This window comes from Melospiza georgiana, chromosome 12 (genome assembly GCF_028018845.1).
Source record: "Melospiza georgiana isolate bMelGeo1 chromosome 12, bMelGeo1.pri, whole genome shotgun sequence".
In the NCBI taxonomy this organism is placed as follows: Eukaryota; Metazoa; Chordata; class Aves; order Passeriformes; family Passerellidae; genus Melospiza; species Melospiza georgiana.
In genome coordinates, this window is record NC_080441.1 from 16655257 (window position 1) to 16677292 (window position 22036).

The window sequence follows — 22036 nt, forward strand, 5'->3', positions numbered from 1 at the left end:
AAAACCAGGCCAGGGAACTCTTAGTCAGGTCTCTCATGTTCAGAATATGAATATTAAAATCTTTTGCACAAGTTTTTAAGGTAGCTAAAGATGCAGGTCAGGCTGATGAGGCTGACAAAGCACTGACACAATTAAAGCAGTGCCACTGGGGTGTTCATCCCATTCAGGCGTTTTCACAGCTCCCTGGAGAATCTCCTCATTGTTTTGGTCACTCCCACCCTTTGGGACACCTCTGCTTTAGAACGTGGTCCAGCGCTGCCTGGTGTGTTGTGTGGAGCACAGCACAGAGCCAGCCTGGGGTGACAACCTGAAAAAAGCTTTTTAAATCACAAGATTTGATGGCAGATTGTGAAAGGGAGCAGCAGAAAGTGGGGTCAGACTCTGGATTTGATGGCTCAGGAAGCCCAAAATCTGAACACAGATGCTGAGCATCATTTCCAGGGGTCTAAAATCCTCCTCTGTGTTGCCTTCACAAACCAGGAAAAGTAGAAGACAGCAGCCAAGGGGTTTTGAACCAGGCCAGAAGTTACTTCAGTCCAAGCAACTGATACCACATAAGGACTGACACACTTGGACTGAGACTTTCCAGGAGCAAACACTCTTGCTGCTCTGATGTACCAACATATTCCAGGATCCCTGATGTTCATTTCTGTCTAGATCCAGGCTGATGCAGCAGGAAGTCCAGGCTGTGGAAGCTGGATTTTTCGCTCTCACAGACAAAACAATAAATCTGGAGTGATTCCACATGTGCCAGAGGAGTTCCTGCTAAGACAGCAGCATCATTTCCAATGGCTTGCAGCGCTGCTTGGGGGTGCCACACTACCAGCATTTAGATTACCTTTTAACTCTGGAGAGAGAGTCCCTGGGATAGCTGTGATAAATGCACACAGCAGGTTTTTCAGAACATTTTGCATGGGCAGGAGCGCTTCCTCCAGGATTTTATTGACCTGATCCAACACACAGTCCCTGAAAGAGACACCAGGCTGCTTTGTTGCTGGCTCCTCGAGTGCACAGGGACACAAACAGAGAGTTTTCTAAAGCACTCGTTCTGCTTTTCTGATAACATTTCCTTCAGTTTCAGCCCATGCACATTCACATAAAGGCTGCCCTGAGTGTGGTTCTCTCCTGGTTTCATGATGGGAACTGCATATTTTTCCACGAGGCCTTTCCCTGCCAACAGAACTGCACTGTCTGTGCTGCGTGGGCCTGTCCAGGCACCAGTGGGTGCCAGCACTTTGCCAAGAGGGGCCATGGGTTGGTGGCCCAAGCTTTATTGTCATTTCTCAGGGCTCACAGGGAAGAAAGCTTTTGTGCTCACTGTGGTTCTGACAGAGAGGCTGGGAAAGGAAAACTTGGAGCTTTGTCAGGCCTGTGTGGGAAGGCAGGACAAACACAGTGCAGCTCTCAAATGTCACCAAACTTCCCCAAACTCATGTGGGACTGCACAGGCCTTGCCCAGGCTCTGGGTGCCAGGGCAGAGTTCAGATGGGGGCCACATTTGGTGCTCTGAATCTGCAGCTTTATCTGCAGGGATCACACAGGGAAAGATCTGCCCCTATTTCCCCCTTTTCTCCCAGAGTGGGACCCACATAGAGCTCATCCCTTTAGGCAAAAGGTTGGGCTGCTTCAGTCAGCAGATTTGTATCGTAATTAATTCAGGGGCATCAAATTCCCTCCCCAGCCTCTTTTTTTTTTTCTGCCTTTATACAAGTGGGGCAGATTTGGGAAAGTTGAGGTACCACAGTGAACGAGTGTTCTATAATTCACAAGTCACAGTCAACACACACTTGACAAATAAAAGACTCAGAAAGGTTTTTATCGGCCTAAATATTGAAACCAAATTTTATTTTTTGAAAATGACATTACACACATCTTGCAAATGTACATTTAGATGAGAAAACAATGAGTAACAAATATTGAGAGCAAAGCTATAAAGTGGACAGGTTCTCTGCTGCATGGCATTGCATTACAGGAATACTCAGACCTGGGATGGTTATTACAAATAGTAAAAACAGTTCACAACACCTCACAAAAATGGAATTTTTTCCTAGTCAAATCTTCTGACAAAAGGAAATTCTGTTAAGGGAGAAGAGCCATAGGGAATAGAGGTGTGGATCTAGGTACACTTTGTGATTTTGTGGCACGGCTTTTTGGGGTTTCTTTAAGTCCATTTCTCACAAAACGCATCTTTGTGAGTGACCCCATCTTTTCCAAGGCTTTGCCCATTTTCTGTCTTCCACTGCCAACAGAACCACAGCTAACAAACAAGAAGCCCCTTGTACTCAACTCAGAGCTCAGGAGTGTGGAGAAGGACTTGTTTACAGACCCCCCCAACAACACAATTCCCGTATCCCATCCCCACCCCCTTGCTGTGTATCCAGGAAAATCAAAAGTGTGTGCAAACTCCGCAAATCAGGGGCCGTGGGACGCGTCCCAGGGACATCACCCCCACCACCACCAGCAGCAGGAGTGGAGGCCACGGCCTGCGCCGCCCGCGCCTCTTGCCTCGGCTGCAGAGGCCCAGCAGCGCCTCACCCTCCAGCAGAGCCAGCCTCCCCAAGGCTGCACTGGCCCCCCAGCTCGGGCACAGGCACCGGGGGCTGAGCTCCTGCTCCTGCTGGGTCCTGCAGGTTGGATCTGATCAACGTGCCAAGGCAAGGCACCGCGAGAAGTACGTTCCCCCAGAGAACCTGTTGAGAACTGCTTTTCAAACCTGGTCGTTCACCGTTTTATTTATGCCCAAATCTGTACTTTACAACCACGAGAGAGAGAGAGACAAAGACAGAGTAAGAGAGAGGGAGAGAGAGAGAATCTTTCCGGGAGGAAAGGAAGAGCTAATTAAGAAAAGAGAGGTACAGGACCATGCATTTACTCTCAAGAGCTTGTTCACGAGCAAGCCAACATTTCTAACACTACAACCACTCATCTACATCTGTTTGCTAAGTAACTGAGTTCTACCTACAACTAGAGAGCAGAAGGGGTCTTTTTATTTTCTTCCCCCTCCCTTTAAAACGTCAATAAAAATGTTTTCTGTACAAGTTGAATGGCACAAAAGGTGGTTAAAATGCTAAGTAACTCACCACAAATGGAGAATGCAAAATTAGTTCAAAACATGCATGGATTGTGTACAGGTAAGCAAGGAATCATTGGCATAAAGCTGCAATATATTACAAGATGATACAGTTGAGATCTTTTGGAATAACCTCTGCTTGTTCTGTTCCTTTGAAGAGACCTTCACATAAAAACTCAGCATAAAGGGAATTCAAGGTACATATCCAAGCAGGAAGTTAACTATGGGCAACGTTATTTGTCTGAAGAGAAAAGCATTTCCCCTCCCCTTCCACACACTCCCCCAAGGTACAAAAGTCAACATGATCAGCATTGCTGCAGGCTTGCCAAAAAGAAAGGTTAGACAGGTCTGGGGTAGGAGAACAAAAGCACCATTTAAATTAATAACTCTTTGTACAATGTCATTAATTAAATACCTTACTCTTTAAACAAAAACATCCTGAAGTTTACCAATCCCACCAAAATAACCACAGACCCCTTCCCACCCCCATGTCCTCCAAGGTTATGTACACAGAGTTTAAAGTATACCAGCTAAACTTTAAACCCAGCTGCCCCTCCAACCCCCACCCTCTGAACCACGAGAGAAAATCCATGGTGGCCTCTCAGTTCTGTTATATTATATTGCAGCTTTGTCGTTAATGAGGAAATCATACGAACTCAATGCATGGTCTGAGACAGAAATCCACCATCAGGTTCCAGTTGAGCTGCACATCTCCCTCCCTCAGCACTGCTGGGTGCTGGCTCTGAGCTCTGGGTCCTGAGCAAAGGCAGCTCCTGCTCTCCAGACAGGAAGGATCCTGCTTGGGACAGGATTTGTAACTGAGAAAGCAGACAAAGGCTGGTGACAGCAAAGCCAGCAGGCTGATCCTCCTTTCCCGTGCTTCCAGGCTAGCTTTGTGACACTTCTGTGTCACAAAATCCAGAGGATTATGGAGGGGAATGTGTCATTTCAGAGAACAGAAGAGTTTTGGCTAGACAGGTTTCCTCTTTCCAAAAGACCCTGGGTGTCTTCTAATTGCTAATCACAGCTGTGCTAGGACTGCCACGGTGCTCAAGCTGCTTGGATCACCCATCATTTAAATAAGAAGCAAACTAACAACAATTTCACATGTCAGAATTCAGCATGTAATTATAACTCACAGGCTCCCTTGTTCTTACATTCAATACTCCTGCTTCACCATATCTAAAAACACCAATTAAGTGCAATTAATTCCCTAGACATTCTTCTTTTTAGGCAGATGCATCATTAGACATCACACTAAATCTGGAAAAAGCTCCTCTGTCTTAAACAGAGGGAGAGAAAGGGAAAAAAAAGTTGTGTGTTTTGCAACCCCCCTGTGACTGTATGGTCAGCATGAGAGGGAAACAGAATATCACAGGATTTCACCTGCCACCTGCTAAGGAAAGTGAATTACAAGTCCATCCATACATGCTCTGCAGTGGTTGGAAGCAGATAGAGAAAAGCAGCCAGGCTGTAATTTAAAAAAACTGACAAAATATTCCATCAACATAACCCCAAAAACCCAAACAACAACAAAAACAAACCCCACAAAATGTTTCTCAGGTATTCTCTGAAAATAAAATCTGTCATGTTAAGAACTGGGCCTGGACCCAAGGTTGGGATCCTTTGGTCCCTTTCAGGTATTTCCCAAGTCTCACCCTGTGCATGGGTTTCCCAGAGCTCAGGTTTGGTTCTGGCTGTCTCTGACCAGGTGCCACCATGTGTTCCATCCTGCCTGCATGTCCAGGTGAGTCCCAGTGCTCTGCAACAACCCCCCTGTGCAAGCGTGACTCCAATTTAGCTCCATTTCCTATCTATAACTCCTGCAAAGAGAGATGGAAGAACCAGCTTGGATAAAACTCAAAAGCAGCCTGGAGTGTAGATGAGTCACCTAAAATGAACCCAACCTTCCTTTTTATTTCAGAGGCATTTGGCAATGCTTTTCTCTAAAAACCAAGCCAACCACAAATCTCTATTCTGCCTGGTACTAGCTGGGACTAGAGTAGAAAAATACTGGTAAAAATAGAAATACTACTTCTAGTCCCATAAACCTGCTGGGTTCAGGGCATGTCTGTTGGTAGACTGAGTGAGAGTGAAGTGAGATAAAGTCAACACTCTTTAGAAGCAAAAGATATGGAGTAGGCCCTGATTTTACGAGGTTCCTTATTTAATTTTCAATTCTAAAACTTGTAATGTATTTCAGCAAACTATTTCAGCTTTATCAGTAACTATAATTAAACTATACAAAATATCTCCCATCTACAACTTGCTATTCAAGGTCCATACAAGAGATCACTTGATAACTGGGGTCAGTGAGCTTTTCTCTGCAAAGGCTGCAGCTGTCACCCAGGAAACTGAATCTGCACTCAAGTAATCTATCACACAAGAATTATCAACTGCAATCAATCTTTGAAACAGGAGACCAACCTTGGACCAGATAGATTCATAAATTAATTACAGAGGAGCTTCTGCCTGGTTAAAGCAGCAGAAAATTAGGTGTATTGGGTTCCGTTTGCATTGTATTGAGTGTCTGAGAATTTATGGAAATAAAAGAGATGCAATCTTTATGCCACAAAACGAATACTTTGAGACTGTACAGCAAAAAAGTGTTTGCATGAGTCAGTTATTTTGTGGTTTAGGATTAAATTCACAAGTAACTCAACTGAATTTAGGAAAAAGGTTTGGCTTTATTTCTGCCAAGGGGAGAGGGACAGACACTGCTGTGGACAGACACCACCCCCTGGCCCAGGTACCTGCAGGGACATCACTCTCAACAATAGCCAGGAGCTGCTGCTGCTCTTCTGTCCACACCAAGCTGATCCTCAGTGAGCCCCAGCCTCCTTCTTTGTTTGTCCCTGGAATTTCTTGCCTTTTGTCTCTCATTATTCCCATACATCAGTCAGTGGCACTGACATGTCCCAGTGCTCTCTCTGCCATTGGAGTTTCTCTGAAGCTCCAGCTCATTTCATGACTCAGCACCTACCTCCTAACAAACATCTCCCACCATTCCTCTAAGAACAGGCTTTCCCCTTCATTCCCTGTGTTTTCCATCATGACATCTTTCCCTGATGATGCCAGCTTTCTCTTTTTCAGCTGACACATTAATTACTGCCAAGATTTGTTAATTCCCTTTGGGCATCCTCCTTTTTCTTCACTTTGAGTGATAAACTGTCAGACCTAGGGACTCTCCAAACTGGCTCAAGAGCTCTGAGTTCAAGAGGGAAACAGAATATCACAGGATTTCACCTGCTACCTGCTAAGGTGATAAAGAGCAAGAGTCACAAGAGGTGAGTTCAGGTGCACTAAGCAGGGACACTGCTCTCTCCCATGTAGACATCTGACCATGAACAATTTCTAAACAAGAAGGTTTCCAACATCTGGTCCACTGTTTTCTTGGTAGAAAGCCACTGAAATAATTAGACTTATTCACTGTTTATAAACAGAAGGCCCATATTTTGACTACTAGCACGAATTGCCCTGATATGTGCAAGTACATCTAACAAACAGAGGGGCAGTGGGGGCTGTATCAGGCAGGAGAGAAATGGGCTGCTGGATGAGGGTATCTCCTTCCTCCCAGGGATGCTGCTGGCTCCCCCATGGTTTCAATGGGGAACTAAAAATGAGGTGTCTCTCTTTCCCCATGACTGAAATACTTATTTACAGCAGAGTTTTGAGGGAGCCAGAGTTCTGTGAGAGACTTGCCAGTTTGCTTCTGTAACATGCTCAGAATTGCTGAGCAATAAATACATTTTAAAATCAAGCTCTTTGTATCAGCTTATCTCAAAGCAAGCTACAGATGGAGGGAAGTATTGGGCCCACCCCTCTGTGCACTGGCACAAGAAGAATTGATCTGTCCAGAGTAGTGCCACACCCCAACAGCTCTGAAACCCCAATGGCTCTGAAACCCCACTGCTGAATCCACTAGGTTTGATTCTCATTTGCCCAGAAGCTCATCTGTTGGCCAGAAATAGGTGTTGATGTGTTTAACCTCCTCTAAGCAGCGTCCTGAGGGGTGGACAGTGGTCTGTGATCCCAAAACTCCACATTTTCCTCTGCAGGTGTAGTACTCACACCTGCCCTGCAGCTGGGATCCTGTCAGAGCAGCTGTGCAATGGCATTGCAGGAAAAACCCTTTCCACCCACCTACCTAAATTCCCTGAAAATCTCCCCTCTCCCTGTTAAAATGTGGGCTTGTCACCTTGGCCTCAAACCTTCAGTCATCACTGACTAGAGCTGTTCCAGAGGAAACAAAACAAAGCAAAGAGGGGTCTGTACATTGCTGCTCCCAGCCTTTCACCTGCAGGCACCAGGAGAAGCCAGCTCTCGAGCCAGGAGCAGAGGAGGAGGAGGATGAAGAACATCTGAACAGCAGAATCAACAACCACTGCAGCAGAACCCAGCCCTGTTCTCTCCTCAGTGAGGAGCAGCTGTGAGACACAAGGCTCAGCTGTAACATTTCCTGAGATACTGTGGAGAGGCTCAGATTCATGCAGATGGGACAGCCAGAAGAATTCTGTGGTTCTGGAGACAGCAATATTTAAGAGATATGCTAAACACCTCGAGAATTGAAGTGTGCCCTGTCTCCTGTGGTCAAGGCCATTGAACCCTAGGCCTTGCTGGGCACATGCACAGTGCTGCTTCTGAAGCCCAGGGGGTGTTAGAAGGCACTTAAGTCTTCACCTTCCTGCTCTCATCACAGCAGGGTGGGGTTCCAGCTGGATCCCTTCCAGGCGTCTTGTGTAAAGCACTCATCCTGTTGTATGGACTGGCCCGACTCTTTAGATACACAGAAAAAAAGATCCTCATCTCCTGCCATCCATTTGCTTCTGCAAAGAACCTCACCAGTCCCAAACACAGTCCCAGCCTGCTTCCATCAGCAACCAGAAAACTGACCTGGAGCCTAAGTCACCACATGGAAAAAAAAGCTGTTTTATTCCATCATGGCCATGATCAGCACCTGGCGTGTGGCAAACACGCCACTACAGAGCTTTCCTCTGGTTATGGATTGTCTTAGCTTGAGGAGACACTTTCTAGGCTAATTTTATATCTACTTTACTTGGCTATTTTTTATCTCTTTCTCTAAAAATGATTCTGCCTCTGCTACAGTGGAAGAGAGCCCTTGGTTGCTTTGCATGGCTGTGGGGCACCACAGAGGTCAGCAATAAAATCACTCCAGTGCTCTCAGCACACTGGAGAGGGCTCAGGCTGCAAAATCCACACTGGAGCCCTGCAGAGAAAATGTCCCTTCCAGGGATGGCTGTCCCTGGAACAGTGTCTGGGTAGGGATCCAGCCTGGAATGCCAGAGCATCCCACAGGCTGTGCTGGGAAGCAGCAGGAAGAGCAGCACTGACCTCAAAGGCATGAAAAGGCAAAGTCAAGGCATCCTAGGAAATGTTATCCATGTGGTTAAAGAGAAACCAACACTTCAATGCCCTTGCTTCCCATTGGAAATGCCTGGGTGTGACACTGCTTTGCTGTTTGCCACAATTTTTGGTTCTGCCTCCTTTTTTTCCCCTTCAAAAGTACTGAACAAGCAAATGAGAGAGAAATGGCAGCTCGACCAAGTGTGTGGATTTTTATGTGCCTATACATGTGTTAGCTGAGGGTGAGAGAGATGTGGAAGCTGTTTTCTAAGCAGGATTCTTCTATTATCTATGGAAATAACACAATTAGGGTTTCTAACTCCTGAGAAGACAATAAATAATGTGCAGATATTGGAAACACAGACAGCGGTAGGGAAAAGCTGCTCCCAACTCCCACCACAAAGTAAAATCTCATTATCAAACTCTTTCCAAATCACTTCAAGATATTTAGCTGGTGGAACTGAAGTAGCTCCAAATCATATACCAGATGAGGCTTTAAACCAGAAACTTCAGGATTATAAATGCTTTTCAAGTGATAAAAATCCCAAGGCTGAAGGTTTTGCTGCATTGTTCTCATCTTCTACAGTCAAGACCATCACCTGAGTGTAAAAATGCTAAACCTTTCTGTCTGTACAATTCCTTCCTAATAACTGTGCCTGAAACAGGGATCTTAATATGCAAATTTGCTAAATTATTCTGAATAAAGACAGATTTCAAAGAAACAAAGCCCTGCTACTTCAAGAGTTTCTCCAATTTGTTTTTAAATACTGTATTGTTTTAAAACAATATAGTCTCAGTGATTCAATTAGGCTCTGAAAGCACTAAAGGCAGCCTCATGAGGCAAATTAGACAGGGTTTTTATAGCAGAATTAATATGGCAAATCCTCATATCATGTGGAGCTTTATGTGCTTGTAAGTGTAAAAAAAAAAATAAAAATATGAAAGGTGAACTGTGTAGTATATAGTGGAATTACTATCATTGCTCCAGGATCTCACAGGGTCTGGAATTGCCATAGTAAATTGGAAGTAATTACTAATTCACAGCAGTTCAGGAAAGCTTTCTGACCAAATCCAAGCTTAATCTCGTGAAAAGTCAACAGGAGTAAAGCACGTGCTAAAATTTAAGCTTTTAGGTTTTTTTCCTGAATCACAGCTGTCCTTCTGGTTCAGTGACTAAGGTCTGATGCCTGTGCACTGTTTCTCTTTGTATTCAAATCTAGATGAGGGATCCTACAAAGCCAAAGATAACTAGTTCTGAATGTGTGTCACATTCCACATGCATTTCTGTACAAGAACTCATGCAATATTGGCATTAATACAGACTTCACTCTATGCTACAGCTGAAATGCTCACTGACTTCTACTGCCCAGGCATTTCTACCTAGAAAATTGCTTCTTAAAACTTGGGAGTCTGACCTCATACCCTGTTTTCTTTGTGGCTTCTGCTGGTTTGAATGGCTATTTTTCCCACTGAACAATTAAATTTAATCCTTTTAGGCCTTTTCAAGGTCCCCCTAATTCCCTGAAGGAATTGCTGGGCTCAGCCCCACCACAGGATGATCCTGATGCAAACAAAGCTGCATTCCCAAGGGAGATCAGGTCTGGGATGTGTCACCAGGTGCAGCTCAGGAGGAAGAGCTCAGTGATTCCTCAGTGATGCTGCACCAGGAAAAGCATCTCCAAATAACCAAACAGAGCTTTTGGCAGGAAGGAAAGGAACCCCTGCTCAACAACCATCCAAACAAAGCATCACTCCTCCCTTGGGATCCTGCTTTCTCTTACACAAACTGGGTGAGAGCATCTCCCAGATTCCTTTCCTCCCACCAGCAGCTCAGGCTGCAGAGAGCAGCCCAGATTTGGGTGTCCTGCTGGATCTGTGGTGAGCATCCTGCACTGAGCAGCACGAGAACCTGGGTGGGACTGCATGGCTGGTCTCCTGTCTGAGGAAAGGTGGCAGGACAGGCTCTCCCTGGCTGTGACAGGAGTGGCCTCTGTCACAGTGTGACAACACCCTGGGCTGCAGCTCCAGTCCATCCATGGTGACTGCTCAGGGTCCCTGCACAGGCAGAGACTCAGCGAGGGACTCTGAGATTTCCACCAGCACAACAGAGGAGAGGGTAAAAGCATGTCAAATTATCTGTCCCGCTAAAGCTTTCCTTAAGACAAAAGCTCTGATGAATAATATTGTTATTAGCATAACAAAGGCCTTTGACATCCTTATGCTGAAAAAAATCCTTTTTGCTCATGACCAGCTTCTGCAGTAGCACTCACAGGATTAAACAGCCAAAAATTAGCACCCATAACCAAATCTGCACCCAGAATATTTCAGCACCTTCTGTTAGAGGATCTGAAAGCACTTGACAAATGTTAACCAACATTTGGCCTCACAACCCCCAGTGAGGTAGAACAGAGCTGTCCCTGCAGGGACAGACAGACAGATTGAGGCACAGGGTTACTCAGAGACCTGCTCCCATTCAGACACAAAATTCAGCAGTGCCAAGGGCTTAGAGGTGTGCTGACTGCTGCACCCAAGCTTCGTCCACAGCACCATCCTTCCCCCCCACAAACCCTCAACGAGCCCTTAGCCTGTGAACTAACCCCAGATTCTATTTACAATATTTAAAATGACCATTTAGCAGTTGTGCAGTCAGAGAGTTATTCAATCAAATGAAGCTATTAGTGAGAACAAATGGCTCCTTGTGCAAAACTCTGGCTGTAAATGATCATGCACTAAGACTACTGGGTGCAAATTTGGTGCATGATAACTCTGACCCCTTGACAATTCCCAATCCTGGCCTCTCTCTGATAAATCTATTTTAAAAAGTTGCATTGTAAGTATGATCACACGAGCCTCGAAAGATGCACCCTGCACAGATTGTTTCATCCCAGCAATGCAAGCAAACAAAACGTGGAGTGGCTTTGGGAACAACCCGGCATTCATGGAGCATCAAACATCACGAGGATGAAATCCATCCTAACCACAAGGGGCTGCAAGGCAACAGGGAGTAGGTGTCTATGTTGGGGAAAAAAAATAGAAAAAAGCAAATAGAGCAACAAAGAAAGGCTTGATTGCACAGATTTCAATTAGGTAAAGTTCTGCAAGAATCAGTTTCATCAAAGCTTGTTCCATGAGGGAGGGAGGCAGTGGCAGCTGGCCTAGGACAAAGCTTTGGCGCAGTAAAAACCACCAGCCCTGCGTGAGGAGATGAACTTTGCATTCTGGAGGAGGCATTACTGATTAATAAAAAGCAAAAGCTTCTCTAAATACAGCGAGTTTGTTTTTTCTCAGATAGAAGAGTTTCTTAAAATACAGGTTTTAGAACACCACAAAACTTCCTTTGTTATATAAGTAGAGAATCTGGCCATAGTTAGGAATACTGAAGTGTAAAAAACCAAATACATAGTCTTAAACATTACAAAAACTATCAAAACATTCAATATTTTGAACTGACCATTTCCCCCCCCCCCCACACGTGTCTGTTTTGGCAGTGATGACAGGATTTCTAAACTGAGTTGCTGTTATTATTGTTCTGCAGTTGTGGTTGGTTTTTTTTGTACATTTTTTTTTTCTGAACGTGTTTTTTAAACAAAAGAAAATTACCAGCTTTTATAAAAAAGAAGGAGCTTGAATCCTTACTCCCAAAACACAGATAAAAGGTTTTCCTTTATAAAAAGTGTATTGATTTTTTTTGCTATAAAAAGTGACCTATAGGGTGTCAAACCTGAAAACAAATTCTCACAGTGTTTTCAGTGTTGGCTGTTCACAAGGCATTACTGTTACAAACAGAGATAGAGAGATACCATAGGGGAGGTATAAATATTTGTTACCAGCTGGCAGCATTGCATGTGGAAGATGTTCTACACCAGATAACTCAGCTGATTTATGGGGGTTTTTGCTTAATTATTTAAAAAAAATCCCAAACAATATTTGGATAATTTGAATTATTGTACTAACCTTACTTAGCATGTGACACAATCGTTCCTAATCTCATCCAAGCTTCTGCTGGCATATTAAGCATCCAACTAGAAATTCCCTTCCTGCTCTCCACAATAAAACCAAGACTCTTTAGAATGCAGTTGCCAAAACTGGGGCTGTGAATGAGGAGCAGGTGAGCTGGCAGTTTGCACAGGTGGGGAACATCACCTGCAAACTGCCCAGCAAGGGCTCCATTTGCACACCTCCAGGGGAACGACTTTACTAACACCAGGAAAACCACATGGTTGCAGCAGCAGAGGAAACAACAGAAGAAAATGGGAAATGCACAGAATCCTTGGCACAGAGGCCCCAAATTTCTCACAATGCCCATTTTGCACCCCTGTGACTTAAGAAGAATGGTATCCCTCTATCTCTATAGACTGGCAGGTGTTGGTTTGTGGCACAGAGAGGAGAAATCACAGAACAAAAATTACATTTAACTGCGTGTCCTTTGACTTGAAAGCACCAGTCACCGATCTGCTTGTGTGGCAGAGGAACTTTGCTGTATCCCAAATGCAACGTGGACATCTCGCTCTACATGGAGTCTCCCAGGGAATCCGAGTCATCCAAAGACAGAGGCAGGTACAAGTCCTGTAGGGAGAAAGGGGAAAATGTTAACCCTCACCATCAGCTCCCAACCGTGGCCACGCAAAGGGAAGCAGCTGAGAGGCTGAAATTCACATTCCAGAGGGTGGAATGTGCTGGTGACTGGGCTGGGATTACCAGAATCCAGGGAGCTCTGGGCTAAAATCAAGGCAGGCTCCTTGCACAGAGGAACAAGAGCATCTCTGTTCCTGATGATTGGTCAGGGATAAGTTTCAGGCGTTTTTTATTGTTCTGGATCGATGTGTCCATTCCAGCAAGTGCATCTTTGTTCCTGATGACTGGCCAGGAATAAATTTCAGAACTGTTTTTTTTTTATTGCTCTGGATCAATGTGTCCATTCCAGCAAGTGCATCTCTGTTCCTGATGACTATTCAGGTATAAGTTTCAGAAGTGTTTTTTTATTGTTCTGGATCAATGTGGCCATTCCAGCACATGCATGAAAGAGCAGCATCGTGCCTTAAACACATCTCTGTAAACCTAAGTCCAAAATAAAGAGTCTTACCTTGGTTTGACAGCTGCCCTCAGGACAAATCTCCAGGAAAATCACATGTTCCATGGTTTATTCTTTATTTTAAGTGACTTCTAATCAGTTGGAAAGGTTAATAAAATAATCTCAAGTTTCTTATTTGGATCAAATGCTCAATGTAAAGCTTTTGCTGTGTCCCTTTCTGGTGTAACCATTTCATTGCATTTGTTAAAAGTTCTGTGTGGAACAAGGTACAGGAATGAGCTCAAGAGCTCTCCTGGGACCTTTTTGAGCTCTGACCCACACACAGGTAATAACTGTGAGCAAAATGAAGAAAAAACCAAGTATTTGGGAAAGAAATCCCAGAAATCTTGATATAAGAAGAGGTAAAGTAGGACTTTGTGGTGAACTCAACCTAAGCATTTATCACTTGAGCTTTAAGGAGAGAAAAGTGGTTTCACCATAAGCAGGAAATTGCTTCTGGGAGAAAGACAATGATGCATGAATATTCTGGTAACCTAAAATGCTGAATTAGTGTTTGCTGATTGGCTTAACTTAGTGGAGAAAATCATAGCTGGGTTGGCTTTGCCCTCAGTGGTCTCCATCTATTACAAATGGTCTCAGGGCTGCACTGGAAAGGTCATAAATCAGCCAGCTGCAAACATACATAAAACATTAAAAAGGTGAGTTTTACTTGTCTTGAGCAAGAAACAAATCCTCATCTCCAAAGCTCTCAATGAGATGGAAAGTTTGGAAAATATTTATTGTTCCTAATGCTGAAGCAAAGGATGCAGGTTCGCAGCATTACTTCTGCTGAAGGGATGAACTCAGACCATGGGCCAGATTCTGTCCTCAATTATAAATTAATAATAAATCTGGACACATTGTGTTAAATTTGGTGTGTTTTCTCAAACTTAGAGTGAGCAGCTGAGAACAGAGTGAGGTCCTGAGGAAAACACAGTTTGCATTTGGATCCAGCTATGCCTTTGTTAAACAGAATTGGTTCAACCACTGCAAGCTGCCCCACGGTGGGTTCCACGTGGCTGCTGACTGCAAAACCTCAGCACCACCAGAATTTTTAAATTACTCTTCAAAATCTTTGAGTCAATGCTTTCAGAGTCAGGCTGAGAGGTGGATTCTGTTTTACTAAAGAGAAACCCACCTGACTTCCTCTCACACCTACTTTTGTGCCCAAGCTCCAATTCCCGGAACAAGTGAAAACTGTTGGAAGCAGCACTGTGGCTATTCCAGAAATGCAAAGGCCCACAGAAATGAAAGTCAGAACTCAGCACACAGTGGCCCTGAATAACAGGAACTGAAAAAGCTGTGACAGCTGCTGTACCTTTTAAATAAATCAATGCATGAATTATCCATGAGCCAGCACAGGTTTCCTGGTCCCTGCCAGGATGCTGTGCTACCTGTTGACCTATTCCACAACACAATTACCACACCAGCTGTAAGAATCACCTGCTTCCTGTAAAACAGAGCATGGCCTTAAATAATTAAAAAAAACCACTTAAATTCTTCAGGAACATCATTAAAGTGATGTCTGAGAGCTCCAGTAACATTTGTGTTGCTTCTGCTCTTTAATGGGCCTGATTTGCCAACACTTGAAGCTTTTCAGGCCGGGAGGGTTGACATGAAACCACATCCATCAATGATTTTTTCAAATAGTGGCACAAGCTCATGGTTAAGTTGTCTCCACTGATCCCTTTGGATGGTCTCCAGCACACATTAACAACTCCAGGGGAGGAGTCAGGCTTTGCTCACCACCTTGCCCTAAAGGACAACTTTTACAGGTGAAGAGCCAAACTGCCCTGTTTGAACATGAGTTGTTGTTATTCTTCCAGAGGATATGGCCATGACATGAGTGTCCCCCAGAGCTGAGGGGCTGAGGCAGAAGGAGGTGTAGTAAGGTATAAGAAACATAATACCTTGTGCTTGCGGAGGCTCCCGGGGCTGGTGGGTGTGGAGATCGGCGACTGCTTGGACTTGGGGGTGGACAGCTGGCTGCTGGAGGTCCCGTTGGCTGCCAGGAAACAGAACACAAGCTGGACATCAGGCAAGCAAGGGTGTCGCAGACATCTTTTAATGAAAAAATCCTTTCTTTAGGATTTTTCCTCCTGAGAAGCTGAGAGGCCTCAGGAACAAAATGTAAACAATGATTATCTGCTGCTGTGGAATGCAACAGGTGCATCTGTGATTAGTCTCATAGAGTTGTTTCTAGTTAATGGCCAATCACTAGCTCGGGCAGAGAGTCCAAGCCACAAGCCTTTGTTATCATTCCTTTCTATTCTTAGCTTAGCCAGCCCTCTGATGAAATCCTTTCTTCCATTCTTTTAGTATAGTTTTAATGTAATAGGTATCAAAAAATAATAAATCAGCCTTCTGAAACATGGAGTCAGATCCTCATCTCTTCCCTCATCCTAAGACCCCTGTTAACACTGTCACGCAAGGGGAAGGGTTTTGCCCTTTGGGGAGATGGAAGGTCTCCAAACATTTAACACCATGGTTTATTCATGTTCGCAGGAGGAAAAAAAACACAAAACAAGTGAACAGCATAGCTTTAAACATAACTCAAGGATTCCAGCTGCAAAATACAGGGAGATACAAAATAAATAGAGGGAGCAATATTTCACACAACAAATACTCACCAAGACAATCCAAGGCACATATCATCAGAAAAACCGAAAGACAATTTCTGTGTTCTCAAACTGTTTAAGGGCATGAATGGAAACCAGAGGCTGAAGATATCCTGAATCTTACCCAAGCAATGTCAAATGTCAATGATAGACATAAAAATTAGACAAACAGCAGCATGGAATGCCCTGGCTGTAGTTGCTGTGGGTGGGATTAAGTGACCAAAGAGCCTGATAGAATTATGCTTTCAATTGTGACAGCTGAATCTACAAATCAGTTACTTAAAATTCATCAAGTACTTGAGTGTCTGGAGGAGACTGAAGAAGTGTATAAAGTATCATAGAGTAAAATGTGTGGATGTTGTATTTTTAAGAGCCAAACCAGCACAGCTCTTGCTTTAAAGCCTCACAAAACCTCACTGCTCTTCTCTGTTACCTCCTTGTGAGGAACAGGGGGAGCTCAGCTTTGCAGCAAAGGCAGAGGTCAAGCAGGTGTGAAAAGAAACATGTGCTTGTGAAAAATGCATATTTTATGATTGGCTTTTTGCAAATATTAAAATGAATATTAGATGTGTTGTGTTAGAAAGTAATGCTGTACTAATTCTCTTAAATACTGTGTTAAATATAGTTTTAGGTTATAACAAAATGTTCAAATAGAAACTATGCTATATAGGATACTTTTTTTAAAGAAAGGACTCGCAGTGAGATAGCAGCCACAGGACACCTGAATCTTTCAGAGAAAGAGAATTTATTGCTCCATTATCAGAAGAAATGAACTTCTTCCCGCCTCGAAGGCGCTGTCAGGATTCAGAGGAAGAAGCTGATGATGACCAGACAGAATCCTGTGTTTTAATGGAATTTATGCATCATGTATGAGGTGTATGAATATGCAACAGGCTGTTGTTTTTAAGGGTTAATCCTCTGTTAACATGGGTCCTTTATTGGGCTGGTGCTGCTCAGAAAGAGGAACCCGGACTGTCTGTAACTCTTTGTCTTTATTGTCTCATATTATCCTAATTCAAATTGTCCAAATTATTATTCTAATTGCATTACTATTTTTATAACCATTTTATTACTATTAAACTTTTAAAATTTTAAAAACAAGTGATTGGCGTTTTTCACATGCTCAAAGCCCTGGGACAAAGGAGGAGCTGCCAGCACCTAAAAGCAACAAATTCATGGTGGTGTGGCTCCTCTGCCTTCACATCCATTCTTTCCTGTTGCAAGAGGAGGGTATTCATCACACACAGCTTTTTTTCCTATTACAAATGCACCTAACTGAGGAAATGGATATTTTTAAAAGGTGGTAGAAATAATGATTTATAGATAATTGGGGAACAGAGTGACACTTCACCTCCTTATCTTACTCAAGCCATGCTTTATTGATAGTGGGAAAAATCTGTTCTGGAAAGGCAGGAGCTGTTTCCTGCTGGCTCCTGCACTGAGCTGTGCCACTCTACAAAATGAGCTGCCCTCCAGGCTGGTGGGAAACAAAGTAGAGTTCTCTAACTGTATGCCAAATAATGAAGGCAATTCAGTAAAAAAAATAACTTGGAACTCTTTTATGTTTTATTTCACTGAGTGAATTTGTGTTTCCTATTAGAGAAAATGTGGGGAACAAGAGGACTGATATAATCTCCATTAGCTAGAATCCATTTCCAATTTCTAAAATGCCTCTTGCTTTATCTCCAATTGTCACTGATCCTTCCTAAGCTGAAGAATGCCACCTAACAACTCTGCAAGAAACCCCAATTTCCTTTCCATAAACAAGACTGGAACAACAGCAGAGCCAGTGTGCAGCAAAATGAATGTGATTGCTGCAGGGCAGGACAGAAATTCCCTAATACAATGAGAGTTTTAAGTGCTACAGCAGGCATTGTAAATATTTTATGAGCATCAACAAAAAACCAGATGTGACATCCAAATCAGAAATGGAATGAGATGGATGGATATCATTACAAAGACAGCAGAATTTTGCAGCAGGAGCAACAATGAAGAAGCCCAGTTTAATTTTCTTTGCCTGCTAATGAAGAATAGTGCTCATAAGCAAACTTGCCTTTTCCCACCATTTTATTCTTTGTGCATTATGGCTTATTCATGGCATTGTATTTGCTTTGCAACATCAATTTACCTTAATATGTAATATACTTTAATTTCAGGAGCATGTGCACTTTTTTTCCAAAGGATCCTCACCTCCCCCTGTGCACGAGGCACTTTTTACTCAGGAGAGAAATCAGGCTTGTCAGCACATGAGAGGGAGGATGGAGAATATTCCTGTTGTGTTTGAGATGAGAGATCCAGGGAAACTGAATTCTCTGTCTGCTTCCCCCAGAGATATTTTAGAATCACAGAGTGGTTTGGGTTGGAAGGGATCTTAAAGCTCATCCCAATCCATGTCCCAGGACCTTCCACTGTCCCAGGCTGCTCCAAGCCCCATCCAACCTGGCCTTGGGCACTGCCAGGGATCCAGGGGCAGCCACAGCTGCTCTGGGTACCCTGTGCCAGGGCCTGCCCACCCTCACAGGGAACAATTTCTCATTTATGTCTAAACCTGCCCTCCTTTAGCATAAGTCCATTCCCCCTTTGTCCTATCACTCTATGCCCTTGTCAAAAGACCCTCTTCAGCCTTTTTTAAGGCCCTTTTTTAGGCAGTGTTGGAATTTTTTGGGCAGTATGGAATTGTTCCCTGAGTGCTGCTTAGGTTTGCCAGGGCTCTGGATCCAGAGTCAATTGTCCCATTCCAGCTTTAGCCCAGGCAGTCCCACCCTGCTTGTTTTTCTCTCTCAGCCCATGCTGTTTGTGCTCTTGGGCTGAGATTTGGATCATTTGTCCTTGGTCCCCAGCTGGAGCAGGAATTGTTTTGTCTCCCTGCTCTGTGCACAGAGCTCACCATCCCCTCATATGAAGCCCAGACCCACACACCAAAGCAGCACAGAATCTGAGAAATATAAAAGCCAAAACCTGAGGCTTCATGGCATTCCCCAGACATCTGCTGCCTTGGACACACTCATCCCTAATGACCCCTGGGAGCAGCCCTGCAGCCAGGACAGACGGACACTCTGGGTCTGTTTGCTAATTGCTGCTGCCTGCTGAATGTGCTTTTGTCCCTCTGTCCATTAGTGGACTGAGACATTAAAGGTCCTGCAGCAGCCTCAGAGCCCTGCTCGTATTCTCCCCAGGCCAAATCAAGGCAAAGACATTTTCAAATTTCAGTGACTCTGTCCTGGTTTTAATAATCACAAGCTCTCCCATCACAGCACATGTTTTTATACATCTGAACCCTTGTTTGGCATGTCAGTTTGTGTAAGATAAATTCAAGTTTTTATAACAAAGAAAGAATGGTAAATGACATCATTATTTTCTCTCCTGTATTTCTCCCCTGAGATTTAGCTCTGGCTTTTGCTTAGCCTGACTCCTTATTGGAGCAGCCTGTTAAAGAAATTCTGCCAAACTTCATGCTGACCCTACTCCGTTTGAATCTCATGGATCAGAGCAGAAGCACAGAGGCTCCTCATGCCCAGTTTTTCTCTGCCATGTTAGGAGAAGGAATTGGCTGGTGCTCTGCAGGTGAGGTTTGTATGGATTTCACTGCTCTGAGCTGGGTCTTTTAGCAAAGCTGACTCCCTAGGAAGAAAGATTGAGGTTAGAAATACACAGAAGCTTTGTGACTCAAATTCTGCCAGAAATCCACTGGCATTGCTTAGGAAGGACAGATATAGGTTGGGTGTTAGTGAGGGAAGGGAGAAAGGATTTCCTTGGGAATACAAGGATTGGGGTGAGTTCCCATCTCCTTAGAGCAGGGAGACATTTCTTTGTTCTGCATTCATTCATTTAATTTTCATTCATTCATTTAAATGACTGCACGGTAAGAGAAATGCACCGTGCCAAGAAAACAATGTTTAAATTGCTTCTGTGGATTTGCCACCTCACTTTTTTGGATATCCTGGGAGCTGAAGGGCTCTGGCTGCCTAAAGAGATTGAGCTTTTCAGTGAGGCTCACTGTGATGTGAGTTCAGACTCCTCTCACCCAAAGATTCCCCTCCAAACCTGCCCAGACATCAGTGCCCAGATATGTCACAATGGCCTTGGAGACCTTGGTGGGAGAAAAGGATACAGAAACCTGCACAGAAAAGAACTGGGAAGAACAGAAACAACGCAAAACCAAGGAAATGCTCATGAGTTTTCACATGACAACCACAGCAGAGGGAAAGATAACAAAGACAAAAGGTACAAATGGGTAGGAGAGCAAACACAGAGCAGAAATATTGCATATATTTGAAGTAAAACTGCTTTTAAATAGTTTCACACATTAAATGGGTGAGATTCTCGGGGGAAAAATAGGTCAGATCATCTTTTATTAATCAGACTTCATTCAGCTTTCTTTGCTTTTTGAATGTGATAACTCCAAAATCTCATCTAAATGTAAATATTGGTTCTTATAAGATGTGTAAATCCACTTAGTTTATTACCAGTTCAATACAAGAATACAAAATAGTATTCTTTTTTTCTCTCTGTCCTGAGAAAACAAGAGTCTTCTATTTTTCAGTACTAAAAGAGCTCAGTCTTTTTTATTCTTATTAAGCAGGACAAGTGCCATTTTTTCCTTTATTGAAATTACAGGAAAGCACGAAAGACTCTTGTCTGGATGGATTAAAGAAACCTGATTTGCTCTTCATTACTGACCTTAACTCCAGGAACTGGTTATTGTTCAGCCTTTCTGGTTGTTTTAATCTCCCCCTGAAAAGCTCTGCTAAGTGTGTTCATTAAAGCTCATCAGATGAGTCACCATCCTGGGCCTGGAGTGCCTCAATCAGTTAAAATCAGGCACACAATAATTGCCATTTCATAATAAACCCTATGCTCATGCAGTAAGCTCTGCTTCTGGTGGGAATCAGCACCTGATGCTTGTAGAGGAGGTTTAAAGCTGCTCATGCATGAGCTGACTCCCACAGCACTGAGTGTTACTTCTGGGTTTTTGTAAATCACATTTCCCATCGTGCCTTCAGTGTGCCCACACAGCTTCAGCAGGCATTTGGGACTGTGGAAGTGGGTAAATTATGGCAAGCCTGAGTTTGAGAATAGCCATTCCAACAATGGAATCTTGAATAAAAACTTTATGAATGCAAAATCACCTCAGAGAGAAATATTGTTTGAAAAATACAGACTCTTGGCATGTGCCCACCCATTTCACACTGTCCCTTTAGGTAGCTGAAGAACACCCACACATCCTAAACAAATGAATTGCTTCCTGAGGAAAATTCTTCTGACTGCTGCCAAGAGAATTTTCTGACTAATAATCCCATTTCTACTGATGGTCAGCTGTTGTGTGATGTTCCCATGCAATATGCAGCATGTTAGCATGATGGTGAAAAGGAATTTCTGGTTTATGTCACCTGTGTTGGTGCTGTGGGACACCTGAACTCAAGCTGTGAAACTCTCCTGGAATTCTGACATGTTTAATTGATGATTTGGCAGTTTTAGTGAGAGGCCATGTCTGGTTCTCTTTTGGAACATCGGAAGGGTGGTGATGGACTGAGAGTTGGTGATCTGAGGGATGGCAACTGAGTTGAGAGTCCAAGGTTTTGTCTTACTGTGATGTATTGGGAACTTGGTTGGGGGGAGGAGGAATGTTTGGAAGGTTTTCATCCTGAGTTCTGTGTGTTCCTTTTATATATTTTAAGCTAATAAAGTTTTTTTTTCCCCTTCTATTCCTAAGCTGGAGCCTGCTTTGCTCTGTTCCTGGTCACATCTCACAGTAGACACCAGGGAGAATGCATTTTCATGGGGGCACTGGCATTGCACCAGCATCAAACCGTGACATTTTTGGTCAATCATAGCCCCAGAAACTCTCCATGACTCTAAAGACTGTCAATTACCAGAATCACTGCAATATGCAGCCCAGCCTTGGATTGACTG

At 43.7% G+C, this 22036-nt stretch overlaps 1 protein-coding gene across 2 annotated transcripts in view; it reads right to left on the minus strand.

The window, feature by feature from the left end:
- Positions 1-1812: 1812 nt before the first annotated feature.
- The window catches only part of DCX (doublecortin), an 84524-nt gene continuing 64300 nt past the window's right edge, over positions 1813-22036 (minus strand). For both annotated transcript variants that reach the window (XM_058032426.1, XM_058032425.1), the window contains exons 6-7: positions 15416-15510; positions 1813-13000 (exon numbers count right to left, since the gene is read on the minus strand). In XM_058032426.1, the coding sequence (XP_057888409.1) occupies positions 12944-13000; positions 15416-15510 (152 nt within the window). In that variant the 3' untranslated portion in view covers positions 1813-12943. The remainder of the gene's footprint in view (positions 13001-15415; positions 15511-22036) is intronic.